This window comes from Hylobates moloch, unplaced genomic scaffold (assembly GCF_009828535.3).
Source record: "Hylobates moloch isolate HMO894 unplaced genomic scaffold, HMol_V3 SCAFFOLD_7, whole genome shotgun sequence".
NCBI lineage: Eukaryota > Metazoa > Chordata > Mammalia > Primates > Hylobatidae > Hylobates > Hylobates moloch.
Window position 1 is genome coordinate 66,253,464 of NW_026652282.1, and position 17,866 is coordinate 66,271,329.

At 34.5% G+C, this 17,866-nt stretch overlaps 1 protein-coding gene and 1 pseudogene across 1 annotated transcript in view; one reads left to right on the plus strand and one right to left on the minus strand.

Moving 5' to 3' along the window:
* LOC116811833 (bromodomain and WD repeat-containing protein 3) overlaps positions 1-17,866 on the minus strand; it is a 148,771-nt gene that overhangs the window by 52,567 nt on the left and 78,338 nt on the right. The window contains exons 8-14 of the mRNA XM_032757227.2: positions 17,063-17,216; positions 13,973-14,107; positions 12,454-12,582; positions 11,257-11,482; positions 8,214-8,381; positions 6,298-6,484; positions 4,881-4,974 (exon numbers count right to left, since the gene is read on the minus strand). Of these exons, the coding sequence (XP_032613118.2) occupies positions 4,881-4,974; positions 6,298-6,484; positions 8,214-8,381; positions 11,257-11,482; positions 12,454-12,582; positions 13,973-14,107; positions 17,063-17,216 (1,093 nt within the window). The remainder of the gene's footprint in view (positions 1-4,880; positions 4,975-6,297; positions 6,485-8,213; positions 8,382-11,256; positions 11,483-12,453; positions 12,583-13,972; positions 14,108-17,062; positions 17,217-17,866) is intronic.
* LOC116812216 (proteasome subunit alpha type-1-like) lies at positions 121-1,025 on the plus strand (annotated as a pseudogene).

Consider the following 17,866-nt stretch of genomic DNA (forward strand, 5'->3'; position numbering starts at 1 on the left):
ACATATTTAACCCACTTTCCACTTAATACTGATCACTCTCCTATTTTGTAAACCTTGTGATCAAATTAAAGACAGTGCTGAAAAGTCTGGGTTGCAAAGTCCCACAGACTTCTCTGTACAATGCAGAGTAATAGTTTAGGTAGCGACTTCTTGATCCTCAGTTTTGTCAGAGGCTGCAACCAGACCTGTGCTGGAACCACGTTTGGAAACCAGTACGACAATGATATCATTGTCTGGAGCAGGATTCATCAAACTGAATATGCAATGGAAGCTGTTAAACAAGGTTCAGCCACAGTTGGTCTGAAATCAAAAACCCATGCAGTATTGGTTGCATTGAAAAGGGCACCATTGGAGCTTGCAGCTCATCAGAAAAAAATTATCCATGTTGACAACCATATTGGTATCTCAATTGCAGGGCTTACTGATGATGGTAGACTGTTATGTAATTTTATATGCCAGGAGTGTTTTGATTCCAGATTTGTATCTGATAGACCACTTCCTGTGTCTTCTCTTGTATCTCTAATTGGAAGCAAGACCCAAATATCAACACAACAATATAGCTGGAGACCATATGGTGTTAGGCTACTTATTGCTGGTTATAATGATATGGGCCTCACATTTTCCAAACCTGGTCATCTGCTGACTATTTTGACTACAGAGCTATGTCCACTGGGGCCCATTCTCAGTCAGCTCGTACTTACTTGGAGAGACATGTCCAAATTTATGGAATAAAATTTAAATGAACTGGTTAAACATGGTCTGCATGCCTTAAGAGAGACAATTCCTGCAGAACAGGACATAACTACAAAAATGTTTCCATTGGAATTGCTGGTAAAAATTTGGAGTTTACAATCTATGATGATGATGATGATGATGTGCCTCCAATCCTGGAAGGTCTTGAAGAAAGGCCACAGAGAAAGGCACAGCCTGCTCAACCTGCTGATGAACCAGCAGAAAAGGCTGATGAACCAATGGAACATTAAGTGATAAGCCAGCCTATGTATGTATTATCAAATATGTAATAATGCTGGAAGACATACTGATGATATTAATCATCAGTAGAATGGTGGTGGAATGGTATGTTTTAGGGAATCAGTCCAGATGTGAGTTTTTTCTAAGTAACCTCACTAAAACCATATAATGGGGTACATTTTTCTTTGAGGTGTCTATATAATCACTTTCTAGAAAGTACAGGTATCTGTACTAATGTTTTTATGTGAAAAAAGTGTCTTTGTGATTTTAAAGCCAACTGTAAAATAAAATTGTTTTGCCTCCTGAAAAAAAAAAAAAGAAATGTCTGGGTTGCAAGAATTTGCCCATTCATAATTTACATATGCCACATTATTCAGAATTATTATAGGATGAAGTAAGACATTTCAGTTATATTTGTGTATATATAATGTGTATTTATTTAGTTCTGTTCAAAAATCTGGAAAACTTTTTTAAGGTGCTAAGATACATAAGTGGATTTAATAATCTATACTTTTGTTCATTCTAGATTAACATTGAGGGCTAAACTCTGATCTTTTATTTCTCTTGCCCAAATTTCTATCTAAGAGGCCTTCTGCAGGGGTGGGCATGGGAGGGGAGGTTCCATGCCTTACAAACCAAAGTCTCATCAGAGGGGTTTTACTTAACCCTGTATAACGTGTTTTAACTTTCCAATCTGACTCTGGCATAACATCATACAACAGAGAAAGAAGGAAATCAAAATATTTTAACTGCAAATATGTTTCTTTGTCATATCTTGAAATAGCCCTGTAAAGCTGTCTTAAAATCAACATTCTGTAGAGAATCCCTTTCTCTTTCCAGGCCTTTTTCCTGATCCAGGAGAGAATCAACCAAGAGTGGCCTCTTATTTAAGTCTGAAAAGAAACATTTGCAACCTACTTTCTATGAAAAAAGCTACCTAGAGGCTTCTGCGTAATGAGAATCTCGGTCTCTAAAACTCCTTATCTAAACCCAGACATTTCCTTCCATTGATTCTAGGTCTTTAGACAATAACTTAACTCTTTCAACTAATTGCTAATTAGAAAATTTTTGAATCCACTTATGACCTGGAACCTCCTCCGTCACACCCCCGTGAGTTGTCCTGCCTTTCTGTACCAAACCAATGTACTGTCTTACATGTACTGATTGACGTCTTGTCTCCCTAAATTGTATAAATCCAACCAGTAGCCTGGCCGGATGATTTAAGCTGTGATCCATCACTGGTCACTCATGTATGGCTCAGAAAAATCTAAAATTTTATAGATTGACTTTTCATCAAATGAGACGGAGTCTCGCTCTGTCACCCAGGCTGGAGTGCAGTGGCGCGATCTCGGCTCACTACAAGCTCCGCCTCCCGGGTTCACGCCATTCTCCTGCCTCAGCCTCTCCGAGCATTCTTAAGATTCTTAAGAGCTAAAAAGTATCTTTAGAATAAATTTAGTCCAATCTCCAACCCCCCACCTCTCAAATACAAAACTAGGTCCAGGAGAGAGTTGTTTAAAATAAAAATGAAATAATAAATCTTAGATTACTTCTAACAACAGAACGGAAAGGACTCAGAACAATCCACATACAAAAAGTAACAATTTAATTTTTGGAACTGAAATCTAAACTCTGCTCTTTTTTTATTCTCTTGCTCAAATTCCTATCTCAAGGGTCTGGGGAGTCATGCCTTACAAACCATAGAGTCCCATCAGAGCGGTTTTATTTAACTCTATGTAACATGGCTTTACTTTTCCAACCTGACTTTGGCATAACATCACATGACAGATAAAGAGGGGAATCAGAATATTTTAACCCCAAATATTTCTTTGCCATACCTTGGAATAGCCCTGCAAAGTTGTCTCTTGTGGGGGAAAACCTACATTGTGCAGAGGACCCCCTTCAAGGGAGAATCAACTAAGAGTCTGGCATCTTTTTAAGTCCAATAACAAACATTTACAACCTATTTTCTCTGAAGTTTGCTACCTGGAGGCTTCATCTGCATAATAAGAATCTTGGTCTTCACAAACCCTCATCTTTTTTTTTTTTTTTTGAGACGGAGTTTCACTCTAGTTGCGCAGGCTAGAGTGCAATGGCATGATATGGGCTCACTGCAACCTCGGGCTCCCAGGTTCAAGCGATTCTCCTGCCTCAGCCTCCCAAGTAGCTGGGATTACAGACATGCACCACCACACCTGGCTACCCAAACCCTTATCCTAATCCAGACATTCCTTTCTCTTCATTCCAGGTATTTAGATAAAAACTCTTTCAACCAATTTCCAGTCAGAAAATCTTGGATTGGAAATTGACCTGGAAGCCCACCACCCACCTTCCAGTGGTCCTGCTTTTCTGCACCAAACCAGTGTACATTTTACATCTATTGATTGATGTCTTATGTCTCCCTAAAATGTATAAAACCAAGTTGTAGCCCGACCATCTCAGGCACAGAGTCTCAGGATCTCCTGAGGGCTGTGCCACGGACCATTGGTCACTCATTTTTGGCTCAGAATAAATCTCTTCAAATATTTTAGAATTTGATTCTTCGTCAAAGCACACATTATTTCTACTATTTGCGGACAATATAGAAGAAAAGAAATTGAGTAACTATGGATAACTTACTTGTAGTTATAACAAGAATTGGCAGTATGTTCATTTAGTAAACAGGTCAAAATAGAGATTTAATTTTTAACGACTAAAATTTGAAGTGAAAACTATTTTATTCTAACCTTTACAAATATAAAACATTACTATTGATATTCCATTTAGCTAAGCTGCAATCCTAGAATGTAATTAGGAGCCAACAAGTTTAAAAGTGTATGTAAATGTTTCACATTTTCAACATAAGTAAAAATATCTACAGACCTAAGTACCCTGTCCATCAGTCTCAGCCAAGTCTGATGTTTGATAAAATCAGCTTAGTAGGAAATAAGAATAAAAATCATTGCTCTGAGTCATTCAAAATCTCTTAAAAAAAAAATCTTACCAGAGAACAGCAAATAAATTAACAAACAATAAAGTTAATTTCTTAACAATAAAGTTAAGAAAGCAAACATCAAAATGATCTAATATTTGCAGATATCCATTTGATATTTACCTAAATTTCTGTTTCTCAATTACGGAAAAAAAATGCAAATTCAGCGTCCATTACCTAGATTTGTTTAACAACATCAAAATCATCTTAGACTCTTCAAATTACCACACTCTACAGAAATTATGGTGAAATTTGGGAACAAAACTATACATTTGGTGTACCTGAGAGTATTCTGCTTAGCAGTTTCTTTCTATAGTACATCACAATATAGAGATCATATTTTGCTCCTAAATGATTTGGTGAGCCAGGAATGGGTCTAGGGTAGGGATCAGCAAACTTTTTCTGCAAAGGACCAAAGTGTAAACACTTTTTTGGCTTTGCAAGTCATACAATCTCTTTTACAACTATTCAATTCTGTCTTAAGGCTGAAAGCAACCATATACAAGACATAAATAAGTGAACGTGGCTGTGTTCCAATAAAAATTAACAGAAATAGGTAGCAGAACTGATCTGGCCCATGGGCTATAGTTTGCCAATCTCTGGCCTAGGCTATCTGGATCATTTGTTTTACATTCTAATTAGTGATCTGGTAATATATTTAAGGTTCTACTTTGACCATATAAAAATGGTTATCTTAATACAAATATCTTATACCTACAATGACCACATGTCCTAGATTTGGGGGGACACTCGACTTGTAACTTTGTTCTTATTAATAATAATCATATATCTCAATGTGTGGCTCAAAAAGTAGGTTCCCTATACGCAGATACCTATTGAAATAGTCTCTTAATACACAACTGCTGCCTCTCAAAAGCCTATTATCTACAAATATCTGCAAATAGTGTATCCCAAAGTATTGTAAAACTATACTTACCCTTTGAGTAGTGTAAGATGGTTTTTTCTTCTTTTCAACTGTATAAAGACTGATTTCTATGTCACCTTTTGCAGTTCGACATTCTTCCTGTACCCTAATAACAAGTCAAAGGTCAAAGTAACAGAAAATCATCAAAAAGAAAACCAATCATCTAAGAATCAGATAACAAAAATACTTTTAAACATATAATTTGCCACTTGAACTATTTTTAAGTGTATAATTCAGTGGCATCAATTACATTCAGAAAGTTGTGCAACCATTACCAGCATTTCCAAAACTTTTTGATCACTTCAAAGATAAACTCTGTGACCATTAAGCAATAACTCCCCATTTTCTCCTTCTTCCTAGCCCCTGAAAACCTCTAATCTATTGTATGTCTCTATGAATTTGCCTAGTCCAGATATTTCATATAAGTGGAATCACATAATATTTGTCCTTTTGTCTCTGGCTTCTTTTGCTTAGCATGTTTATCAACGTTGTAGCACGTATCAGAACATCATTCTTTCCTGTAGCTGAATGATATGCCATTTTGTACAGATACCACAATTTGTTTATCTATTCATCTGTTGGTGGACAATTGAGTTGTTTCCACCATTTGGTTATTGTGAATAATGCCACATTTAACACTGGTATACAAATATCTTAGAGTCCCTGCTTTCAATTCTGCTTTCTGTGTTTTGAGTAAATAATCATTTACTCCAAAGACATTAATTATGTCTTTTTTTTTCTTATTACTGCTGCCTTCTTATAGCAGAAAGCAGAAGAAAAGGAGAAACCAAATTAATTTTGCTATTTGTTGCCTGATCTGGTAAAAGGCTTGGTTAGGAAGATACTTGATTAAAATGAATTGTACATATTCTCTGTAAATGTCCTTTCTCTTTTCTAAATCTATTTCCAGTTGCTGTGGAGTATCTGAAAGTTGTTATTACAGCAAATGTCAGGGTTTACAAATATGAACACGGATTATAAGTTTGAAATTAATCCTAATGAAATTCTTTCACCCAATGAAGTCTACCTAAATGACATTTCTAAAGATACTCTAAGCACTAGTATCTAACAAATAATTGTACTCCCAGGCTGCTCCAAAGTTAGGGTCCATATATCACTCACATATTTAATTATGTAAGACCTCATGAGTTCTTAATACTACTTGTATTCTTTTCTTCTAATCTAGGCTATAAACTCAGAACGGAGATAATGTTTTGCATTTTCAATATTCCCCAAAACATTCAGCACAAAGCTGAAGATAATCATTATTTGTTATGGAGTGAACTCATTGGAATAACATGGAAGAACTAATGCATGACTAAACTATATTTTAAAATACCTCATTTACTAGGCTAACATAGTACATTTCAATTCACTTCCTAAGAATAAAGCTTTAAATTTTTTTCTAAATGTTACCTTATTGACTCACCTACTAACCCCATTATTTAGTTCATTGACCACCACTCTTCTGCTCCATGCCATGAGATCTCTTTCAGTGGCCATCTGGCTCCGAGGAGCATTGTTATGCATTTGTCTAACACCTTCAATTTGACTACTATGTCTTCGAAGCCTGATGTTTGGGGAAGAAGATATGTCCATGTTTGGACTTCTCAGAGCTAAAACAAAAACAAGGAAAATTATCACTTTCTGAGCAAAGGCACCATAGTTTTCCAGAACAGAGCTCTAAATAAAACAGTAGATTCAAATATAGTAGTGCTGTAAGAGTTGCTATCCCTTTGTTCTGTATTTTCTGTACCTTCCTTTGTGTTTTTCATATTGTTATAAATAAAGCAGGCACTCTTATTGAGAAATGTTTAAAATTTCTATAATTATTTTAATTTTTTTCAAAGTAGTTTCACGTCTGACATCTACTAAATGCTCACTGAATATAAAAAAATGTATTCAACATGATTTGGAGATTTACAAATGTTTATTAGTACTAGTTCAGGAAGCAGCTTTTTGATCTAAATTCTATCTTTGTTCGCTCCATTACAGTGTTTCTAGATAAAGCATCAATAAAACTTGCAAAAATGTTAAGATTCAAAGTGTAAATAAATATTTTTTTAAATCAAAATTTCATTTTCAAGATTGATGAGCAAAGAAAGAAAGAAAACAAAGTAACAGAAGTTTTACTTTTTAATACTCCAGAAAGGTTCATGTTATTTTTCTTATTATTTACAAATAAAACACAAATGGAAACTGAAACATCCAACTGTTAAATGTCAGAAAAATTTCGAAACAAATGAATATTACAAATAGAAGTCAGTGGGGTCTCTTGACTAATGCCATTTCTAATCTGTCCACAGAAACCTAGTATTGAAGGTACAACAGAATACTGATTTCATTAATGGATATTTAAATCAGGGCTCTGAGAAAGTTTTATGTCTCAGGAATAAAGGGCCTGGATATATAGGATTATCAGCCCACTTGTCATCTTGTTCTAGGTTCAGAAAAGCTTATCTGAGTCAAGTGTTCAAGTAACCTAAATGAACTATTTTAATTTTATGAGATATTGAAGAAATCAGGAAATGAGTAAAATACCCTGTGAATCACCACAAATTTAAATCACCTTATTCATTTCCATGGAATCTAAAATGCAATGTTACACAGATAAATGACTCTAGTTACAAATATATGAAAAGAAATCTGAAAAAAAATCTCATAAGATGACTACATTTGAAAATAAAACTGATAGCTCTTGATACAAGCTAAAACTTATATAAAACTCAGATGCCCTGGCACGTTTAATGTAAAAGATAGGATAGAATGTCATTTTAATATCATTTAAGGATAGAATATTCATTTTAAGATAATTAATTATACAATAACTTCTACTGGTATTAAGATCAAACTATTATAAAAGTTAATTCAGAAGCTGCATCTATATTCCCTAAGAGGGCTTCTTGTCTTCAGTGTATTTTTTTTTTTAATTCAAGAGAGGAGCATGGTATTCTGCTTTCCTCTCCACAAAAGAGGAATTGGTAGTAATTTCTAAACTTAAGGTAGTTTTAATTTTGAAAACTATATAGGTTGGTTCCCCTACAAAAGGGCTACACTTACCGTAGCACTTCACTTCTTAAAACAAATGTAAAGATTACAGATAAATTACTGAGTAAAAAGAAGACAGTGTATTAAAATGCATCACCTGTATTTCTCAGGAGACCTTAAGTCATTTTATCCACAAATGATGAGATTATGAGACTTCGATATATCTGATATCAAAATTGTAAATTAATAAAATTTTTTTTATTTATAAACGTAAAATATTTTCCATGTAATTACTTGGTAAAAGTAAAATAATTACAGTACATACACTACACCCTTTACAAGTATAAAAATACTTACCACCATTAACAGAGTATGCTCTATTAACTGGAAAATGTGGAACATCTCCTTCATTAATCAGTCTCAGGTCTTGTTCTCTCTGCAGCTCCCTGATTATTCCATCAAGAATGCTCTCATCTTGGTCATTGGTTTGCTGCCCAATTACCTGTTCTACTACCTCACCATCACCTTAATAAGACCAGATACAAAGCCACAAAATTACTTACATTTTAGTATACCTTAAACATAGTAAAAACAACCTATAAATTTCTACACAAATGATTAAAAACAGGATTAGACGTAAAATAATGTATACATCAAATGAAACATTTTATTAAAAACTGTAAATATTTTTGATGTACTAGCTTATGTGTCTGACTTAACCAATGCTCCCAAATTAGACATTATTACGAGGGCCTTCTCATCTTTAAAAATACAATCAAGTGCTGCATAATGACATTTGAAAGATAAACCACATATACAACGGTAGTCTCATAAGATCATAATGAAGCTGAAAAACTCTTATTGTTTAGTGACATCACAGCCTTCACAGTGCAATGCACTACTCACATGTTTGTGGTGATGTTGGCATAAACAAACCTACTGCACTGCCAGCTATATAAAAGCATAGCACATATAATTATGCACAGTACATAACATTTGGTAATAAATGACTATATTACTGTTTCATGTATGCACTATACCATACCTCGTACCATTTTGAAATGTACTTTTAATTATTAAAAAAAATTGCACTGTAAAACGGCCTCAAGAAGGTCCTCAAGGAGGTATTCTAGAAAAAGGCATTGTTATCCTAAGAGATGACAGCTCCATATTGCCCCAGAAGACCTTCCAGTGGGACAAGCAAGATGTGGAGGTAGAAGACAGGGATATGGATAATCTTGACTCTGTGTAGACCTAGGCTAATGTATGTTTGTGTCTTAACTTTTAAAAAGTAAAACAATAAAAATTTTAAAAATAGAAAAACCTTATAGCATAAGGATATAAAAATATTTTATACAGATGTACAATGTATTTGTGTTTTAAGTATTATTACAAAAGAGTCAAAAAGTAAAAAAAAAAAAAAACCTAAACAGTGTTTCCAGTAAGCTAAGGTTAATTTGTTACTGAAAGAAAAATATTGTTTATATACATTTAGCATAGCCTAAGTGTACAGTGTTGATAAACTGTACAGTACTGTATAATAATGTTCTAGGCCTCCACATTCAACCACTCACTCACTGAATCACCCACAGCAATTTCCAGTCCTTTAAGCTCCATTCTATGGTAAGTGCTTTATACAGGTATACCATTCTTTATCTTTTATATCATATTTTTCTGTACCTTTTCTGTCTAGATATGCTTAGATATACAAATATGTACCATTGTATTTATAACTGTCTATGGTATTCAGTGCAGTTACATGCTGTACAGGTTGGCTGCCTAAGAACAACTAGCTATGCCATATAAGAGTTTTGAGTAAGGTTTAAACAAGTTTAACCACAGATACCTAAAATGCTTTGCATCCTTCTTTTGTGAAAATTTCCTTTTTGAAAGAAGTAAAAATGATGATCTTTCAACTATTATTGTCTTTTGATAACATTTTAGTGTTTTAATGAGTACAAAATTATTTTTTATATACACTGAAACTTAATGATTATTTCTGAATGAAAATGTTAAATCTTTTTCTTTCTTAAGTATATCATAGCCCTGGTTTTCATCTTGTCCTCTAGTCAGATTTGACAGAGTAACCAAGTGATCAGATCTTACAAGAAATAAAGTCTGATAAATTAGACTTTCTTATTCATTTGTTTTCAAGTTTTATCTCCCATTTAATTAATATTCACACTTTCTCTCCTTGGCTAATAAATATGACATCACAGTAACTACAAGCACATGTGTAATACCATTTCCCTGCTCTACAACCTTTATGAGCAAGAACATAAAACGACGTGCAGCATTTCATTCCATTCAAGCCTTAATTCCCTAGCAATGATATGAAATTCTACTTGCAAATCAGTAACTTACCAGCTCATACCTGAAGACAACCTACAAGTACCAAAGTAAGATATGAAGGCATTTTAAGTGGGGGTACAGGGCAGTATAAATAATGGAAATATGCTAACCAGAAGAGAATAAATTGCTTTGATAGAAAATAGCTTATTCCAATGTTTTATTCTACTATCTTCCTATCATATATCACATTCATCTCTGCTTTTCCAATATCTCCCAAGACTGAGTGTTATTTAAATAGTCACATCCTCTTACCCTACACCCAATAACTCTTTGCATTTCAAACATGAGGATAGGTAAATAGCTACCTCCAGCTGCAGGGTAGGGGTTGTTTTCTTTTTATTGAGACAGAGTCTCACTCTGTCGCCCAGTCTGGAGTGCAGTGGCACAATCTTGGCTCACCGCAACCTCCGCCTCCTGGGTTCAAGCGGTTCTTGTGCCTCAGCCACCCAAGTAGTTGGGACTACAGCTGTGCACCAACACTCCCAGCTAATTTTTGCATTTTTTAGTAGAGACGGGGTTTCACCATGTTGGCCAGGCTGGTCTTGAATGCCTAACCTCAAGTAATCCACCCGCCTCGGCCTCCAAAGTGCTGGGATTACAGGTGTGAGCCACCACGCCTGGCCAGTCTGTGGTTTTTCAAAGTTTCCTCTTCTTAGTTTAATTAACTATGAACTCTCAAACTAAAATACCAATACGATAAGCAGTGGAATTCCACCAGTTATAAAAGCTTTTACTACAACTCAATACTATAGAAAACAACAGCTTCATACATATATAAGGTTTTCTAAAGAAATAGGTCAATACATTATCTGCTTGATGCTTATGTTTGTCCTAACCCACTTACCTGTGTCCAGGTGAGATAAACGATGAAAAAGTACTATGCTAAGGTAAAAAGTACTATACAACTGAAAATTAACAGTAACAGAAGATGAAACATATTATAACCTACTCTAGAGTTTAGCAGGAGGCATACATCATAGAGAGAAGAGCAGTAATGTATAATAACATTGTGCAAAATGTTTTAAATTTACTTTTAGAGAAAACATACCATTAGCCACATAGCCCAGCTGTGGTATAAGCTGTTCATCTTTACAATTTTCCCGTCCTGGTACCAACCGTTGGAATTTTGTGGGATGAGGATTTCCATCAACATCCACCAAAAATGGAGGAGGCATGAGGTGAGGAGCTTGTTGGGTTTGTTCATCCAATACATAGTTATTGGCATCACGAATAAGAGGACGATAATCCGTGTGGAAGAACATCTGATCTGGAATCTTTATGACAGATTTTTAGTGGGTTAACATACACAGGGAATTTATAAGTAAATACTTGTTTTCATTCCTAGAGCACACTCATTTTTTAAATCAGAGAATCTTTTGCATACTCTTATAGTCCTTTGTTGCCCTATATTCCCTTTGGGTAGAATAGAATTGAATTACCTAAATGGTAATTCTCTTTTCTCCACAAAATCCTATAATCTGTATTAATTTTTAGACATATCATATTTCTTCTATTATGATAAGAAGAACTAAAGCAACAACCCAGTAGATATAGTTGGGCATTTGTATTTAAGTTGTAAAAATTACACATACCTATATAATTATGTTTTTCTTGCTTATTTTTATTCAAATGAAGATAGATGAAGTATAATACATATGGTAAAACAGGTAAATATCAATCACATCAAAGGCACTCAAACCTGATATTAATGCAATTATTGAGCTGACCACAATGCTTGAGTTCTCTTTCAACTCTAAGATTCTACAATCTTTCTCAAATTCACAGCTAATAAAACATAAAGAACCAATTAAGTTAGCTCCCAAAGTATTTTAACAGGATCAATAATAAGTAAAATAGTAAAACAGCCACCTAAGAAAATAAACATATTCAGTCACCAGCAGTTTATTCCCAATTCATGATAAGTAGAAGATGTGATGTGTTAGAATTACTCTCCTATTATATATACCTGGAAGGCAGTAGAGAATATGTTCAAAGCAAAAGGATTTCCTAAGGAATTTTTATATCTTCATCACCCTATAACTTATCTTAATTGTGATCTGCACAGCCAAACCTAATGTTCTGGCAGTGCAGATCACAATTAAGAATCTTTACTAAGAAAGACAACTTTCTTTTATTTTGTATCTATTGACACATAACAGCCCTTATTAACTGGAGGGCTTTAAACAAAATTTGTGAATGACACAATCCTAAATTATACTCTACAGCAAAATTTAAATATGCTAACCTTTTCGTAGTATTTACTGCATCCAAAACCAAAAAGCAGCAAATGCCCATGAGAATCTGTGCAGGCAAAATGGTTTCCATCTGGTGAAAATTTACAATCAAACACCGCACCATGGCCTTGGCCTTCAATCTGAAATTCAGAGGAGTTTCAAATCATCTTAAGAGTAATTTTCAAATAATAGATAGGCGGTAACTTCTCCTTGCTAATACCATGGACTCTGTGATGCACAAACATTCCAAAGTACTCTCTGGCTTCTGCAGCCAGAACCCTACTGATACAGTAAATCCCTGAAAGAAATTAGGGAGAGGCAAATTGCAATGGATGAAATCAATCATTGCTAGCAAGGACATACCTCATGAAATACTAAATGAGTGACTGTGAAGATTAAAAAAGAACTAAATGTGGGCCGGGCGCGGTGGCTCACGCTTGTAATCTCAGCACTTTGGGAGGCCGAGGCGGGCGGATCACGAGTTCAGGAGATCGACACCACGGTGAAACCCCATCTCTACTAAACACACACACACACACACACAAAAATTAGCCGGGCGTGGTGGCGGGCGCCTGTAGTCCCAGCTACTCGGAGAGGCTGAGGCAGAGAATGGCGAGAACCCGGGAGGTGGAGCTTGCAGTGAGCCGAGATTGCGCCACTGCACTCCAGCCTGGGCGACAGAGCAAGACTCCGTCTCAAAAAAATAAATAAATAAAATAAAATAAAATAAAATAAAATAGAACTAAATGCAACCAAAATGACAAAGGTACTGCCTAAGCAAAGTCAAGATACTATCTTCACATCTTAAGTTGTAATGCAATGAAGCCTTAAAATAACCATCCTAAAATTAAAGCACACAATCAATTTTACTAATGAAAGACAGAGGATCTGTCTTTGTTTTCGGTCTATACAAAGCATATAAAAGTAAACTCAAAGACCAACCAACAATTTAGAAACGTTTAATCAGAATAATTCTTAAGAGGATATTAGTATTCCCATCACCAAAGAATGGTGGATATGAGTAGTCCCATCACCATAGAAGGGTGTTCTGAGAGAAGAGATAGCTCACCAGATTTTTCCATGGCTTGTAGGAGACATATCTTAAAGAACATCCATATCTCCAAGTCCATGTTTGCCAAACAACTTTCTGATTACTAAATCATATGAGGTTTACCAGAGGTAGATACAAGTATTACAGTCACTGTTATAATTCATAAATCAGAATTACATTTTAAATATCAATCTTTTTGTGATTTTGGTTAGGTGTTAACTCCAAAGCTTAATACATTTGAGTATCTGTAGTTTAGGTCTGGGGAACAGAATTTGGAAAATGCTAACACCTAAGAATAGTCATCTTGAAAGGCTCAACTGGCCTTATTCTCAATTGTTGAGTTATTCTCTGAATTATTTAACCAATTTAAACACAAATGACAAGAGGTTCCTCTGCACTAGGTATACTTTAATTAACCAAGTTATTATAGAAGAGAAGTTGGTTTTAATGTGAACTAGATACAGGTAGGTGTCTCTTACCATGTTAAAGTAATTCCGAATTTTGGTCCCCCGGTCAAGGTCCCAAATAAAAATGTTCCCATCATGACCTGCTGAAAGTATGATCCTTTGATCAAATGGATGGGCTTCCAGAACGAATACTTCATCATCATGTCCCTATAATAAAAATCAGTATTAAAAATGAAAAGCAATATGAAATGTTTGGTTCATTTGGTAAAAAGGTCTTCAGTGTGCTATCAGTCTGGTTCAAATGAATTTATGCAGAATAATTTAACAGCATTTATGACATGGATACTACATGAACAATATAGCTCAGTGAGAGTTCCTTATAAACTGCTGATTTTATCAAGTATTCAATAAACAGAAGACTCAGAAATGTTTTTAAAATAAAGATAGTCTAAACAATTACAGCTCATTAACCAGGCCTCTGAAATGGAATTTAGGACTGGGCTATTTAAAAGGCCACAGAATATATGACAAACAGAATCTTTCAATAACACCCAATTCTGACACAGTGATAAATACAGTCCAGCACTCTATTCTCTATTACTGGTATTCAAATTGTATTTTAGTAGGTCCCATGATACATTCAAAGGATAAAGCACAGTGGCTCTGCTCTATATCTACTTTACATTTGGGAGTTCCATTTAAGATGTTATCTGGAAAATACATTTCCTGCTAAAAAGAAATACGTTTGAAAACCAATGCTTTATGTTATATGCTTATATAACATGTTTACATATGTTATATGTTTATATGCCTCGTAAAGGAAAAGTTTACAAACATCTGCTTTAAGATCATTGTTGATTTTCTTTGGACTTAACACCTGACTAGAGAGTATATGATTAAGAACAGGCTCCAAGCCTTAGAAAAGCATACAGAACTTCCTGAAGCTGCACTTAACTTAGGAACACACCATCACATTATACATCAGGAGCGTCTAAAAAAATGATCATATCCTGCAAATCTCAAAAGTGCATTTTATCCCAAATCATGCTATTAAAAAAAATAGAGTATCCTACCATATTATGATTATGGACAAAAATACACCTTACTGAAAGAAAATATAACTTTAGACTGGCTCAAAATGTAGTGTCAAGATTAGTAGGAAAAATCCCCTTATGATAAGTACCATCACAACTCAAAGTTTACCAAAATTCTTCCCAGTGACTACAGAAAAAGTTATTTCTTTGTTATAACAAAATCCCTTGCTGAAAGAATCAATTTGATATAGCCAATACTTTCTCAGGTTCCTAACCAGCAAAAAATAAAGTTAGTTTGTTAAACTCTAATGATAATGACATGACTACTTCAATGTATATTAGGGAAAAAAAAAAAACTTTGAAGCTGGGGATTTTCATTTTTTTGGGTCACATGCCTTAGGAGAGTACATAGTTACTAGATCATGGGGAACAAGATCTAGTCAGAATCAGTAATGTCTTAAAATTTATCATCTGCCATATTTGTATTTAGTAAGCACACTTTTATTTCCACCACCACCACACAAATCTAAATTATCATCCTGGCTCATCCTGGCTACTATCAGACTCCTATAATCTATCTGCAGTCACTCTTAGCCCATTCCAATCTACTCCCTCTTCTGTGACCAGAATTAAAAGGTATTTTTCAAAAGCAAAACTCTCATGTCATTCCTTTGCTTTAAACCCTTTAATGATTTCCTATTGGTGTTACAATAGATCCTACAAAATCCTAGTCTGGCCCCTGTCCACTTTTCCAATTGTATCTGAGGAGACTCTGTTTCTGCTCTCTGTGATATAGCTAAATTGGCTTTCTTTCAGCTCCTATCTACCTCAGGACCTTTGCACATGCCGTTCCCTCTTTCTAGAAACATGCCCCAGCCTCCTCACATATTTGATTTACCAAATATTTATTGATTCCCTACCATGTAGAGGCAGGGAATAAACAAGAAAACATAACAATAAAATATCAGATAGTGATAAACCTAATAAAAGTAAAGCAAGGTGACATAATAAGACAAAGACTAGGAGGCTACCTTGGATTATTTGATCAGGGAAGGCCTAATCAAGGAGTTGACACTTAAGTTGAGATTTGGGTAATTCCTACTTATCTTTCAAAACTTAACCCAAACTACACTTCCTCAGGAAGGTTTCTCTGAGCCTCCCATATCAAATTTGGTTACCCTGTTAGAAGTTTGCATTCTATCTTGCATTTTTCTTTCTTAGCACTTATCTGATTAAAAGTATTTCTCATAATAGGCTATAAACTCTGGCATGACAGGACTCTGTCTAATTTACCATTTATATCTAACACCCAAGCCACTTTTGGCACACAGCTGATACTCAAACAGCATTTGCAAACTAGAAGAACTTTACATCCCTCTGATACATAAACACCATGATATACTATAAAGACAACTGAGTTGAGTCAGAAGAATTGGTTTCTATTCTTATCACTTACTACCGTGTAATCACATGGCAACCATTTGGCATTCTCTCCTTAAAATGCTTATGAATTGATAGTTGAAACAGACAAAAAATAAGGTTTTTAAATTAAGCTTAATCTGAAGTCAACCAGTATTATGATAAACTGAAAAACATCAACACTACCCATGTGATTTCTGCTATTAATCCTTTCAACTTTTTACATAACAAATACTACAGCCTCTTACAATGACAAATACACTTTTTGAAAGAGGAAAAAAGACCTTTCTTTTCCTACTTCTTCCTCTTACCCCTAATTCCTTGCATAAACTAATCATTAAAGGTAGACTATGTAGGATACCCTTGTCGAAATAAGGTACGCTCTACCCCATAACGGTAACAATGAAAAAATGCCAACCCCTGCTAAAAACCAAATAACTTATATGTCCTCATTGTATACAATAACATAGTAGATGAGTAACTACCAGACTCAGAAAAGATCTTGAAAAGATTTCATACTTGCTTTTAGCAGGTGTAGCGCGTGTCATCCCTATTTTATAGATATGTCAACAGAGGCCTCTCAGAAAATCATTTTTCCAAGGACTAGTACAGTATATATCATAGAAAGGAACCTGGAACTTAAATTTCCTGTGTCTTAAAATAATGTGCTTTTTGACCATTTTAATTACTCTAAAAATAAAATACTTACAGATAATGTATGAAGAAGCTGTCCTGTGATAGAATTCCACACTTTCAAAAGAAAGTTGTTCACTGCAGTAATAACTGTGGTATCATAGCGATCCCAGGCCACCATAGTCACCTTAAGTTTAGTTATCTTGTCTTCTCCAGGTGGCAAATTATTGCTAAACAAAACAATTTGCAGTATTCATATCTTATAAATTTTTGACAAAGGTGCATGTTAAATAGCAAATGACAAAATTTCTCCAGGAGTATACAACTGTTTAGATTTAAAAATCCTAAACTATACCGTCAAGTATTCATGAAAGAAAAAAATAAATGTATCTGCATAGGGCAATACTCATTAGCTTATTTTAGGGAGAAAAAAAGACCCTAAAGTGACAAAAATTTGGTAAATAGTTCCTTGAGAACCAGAAACTACTAAGAAATCTATAAATACCTTGAAAAATAAAATTCATACTTATGTTGGTTGTCAGAAAATATGAAAACATAATGGCCAATTTATTATCTTAAATATGAATGTTTTTAAAAACCCATAGGTCTTATAAAAAAGTAGATTTAGTACCATTTTTATGTAATTAAATATGACATTATCAATAGGTGGCTATGATGAAAAAGCCATTTCTATATTGCAACTAATGGAAAGATAGTTGATTTCAGGGCCATACCCTAAAGAAGCTGTAGTGTCCCAAAGAGGTAATTACGTATCTTCCAATCAACAGTGAAGATGACAAAACTGAATGCTGATTAAGTGGATATTTATTACTGAGTAGGAATGCTAACAACATAAAATATTATAAAAGTATCCTTAGAA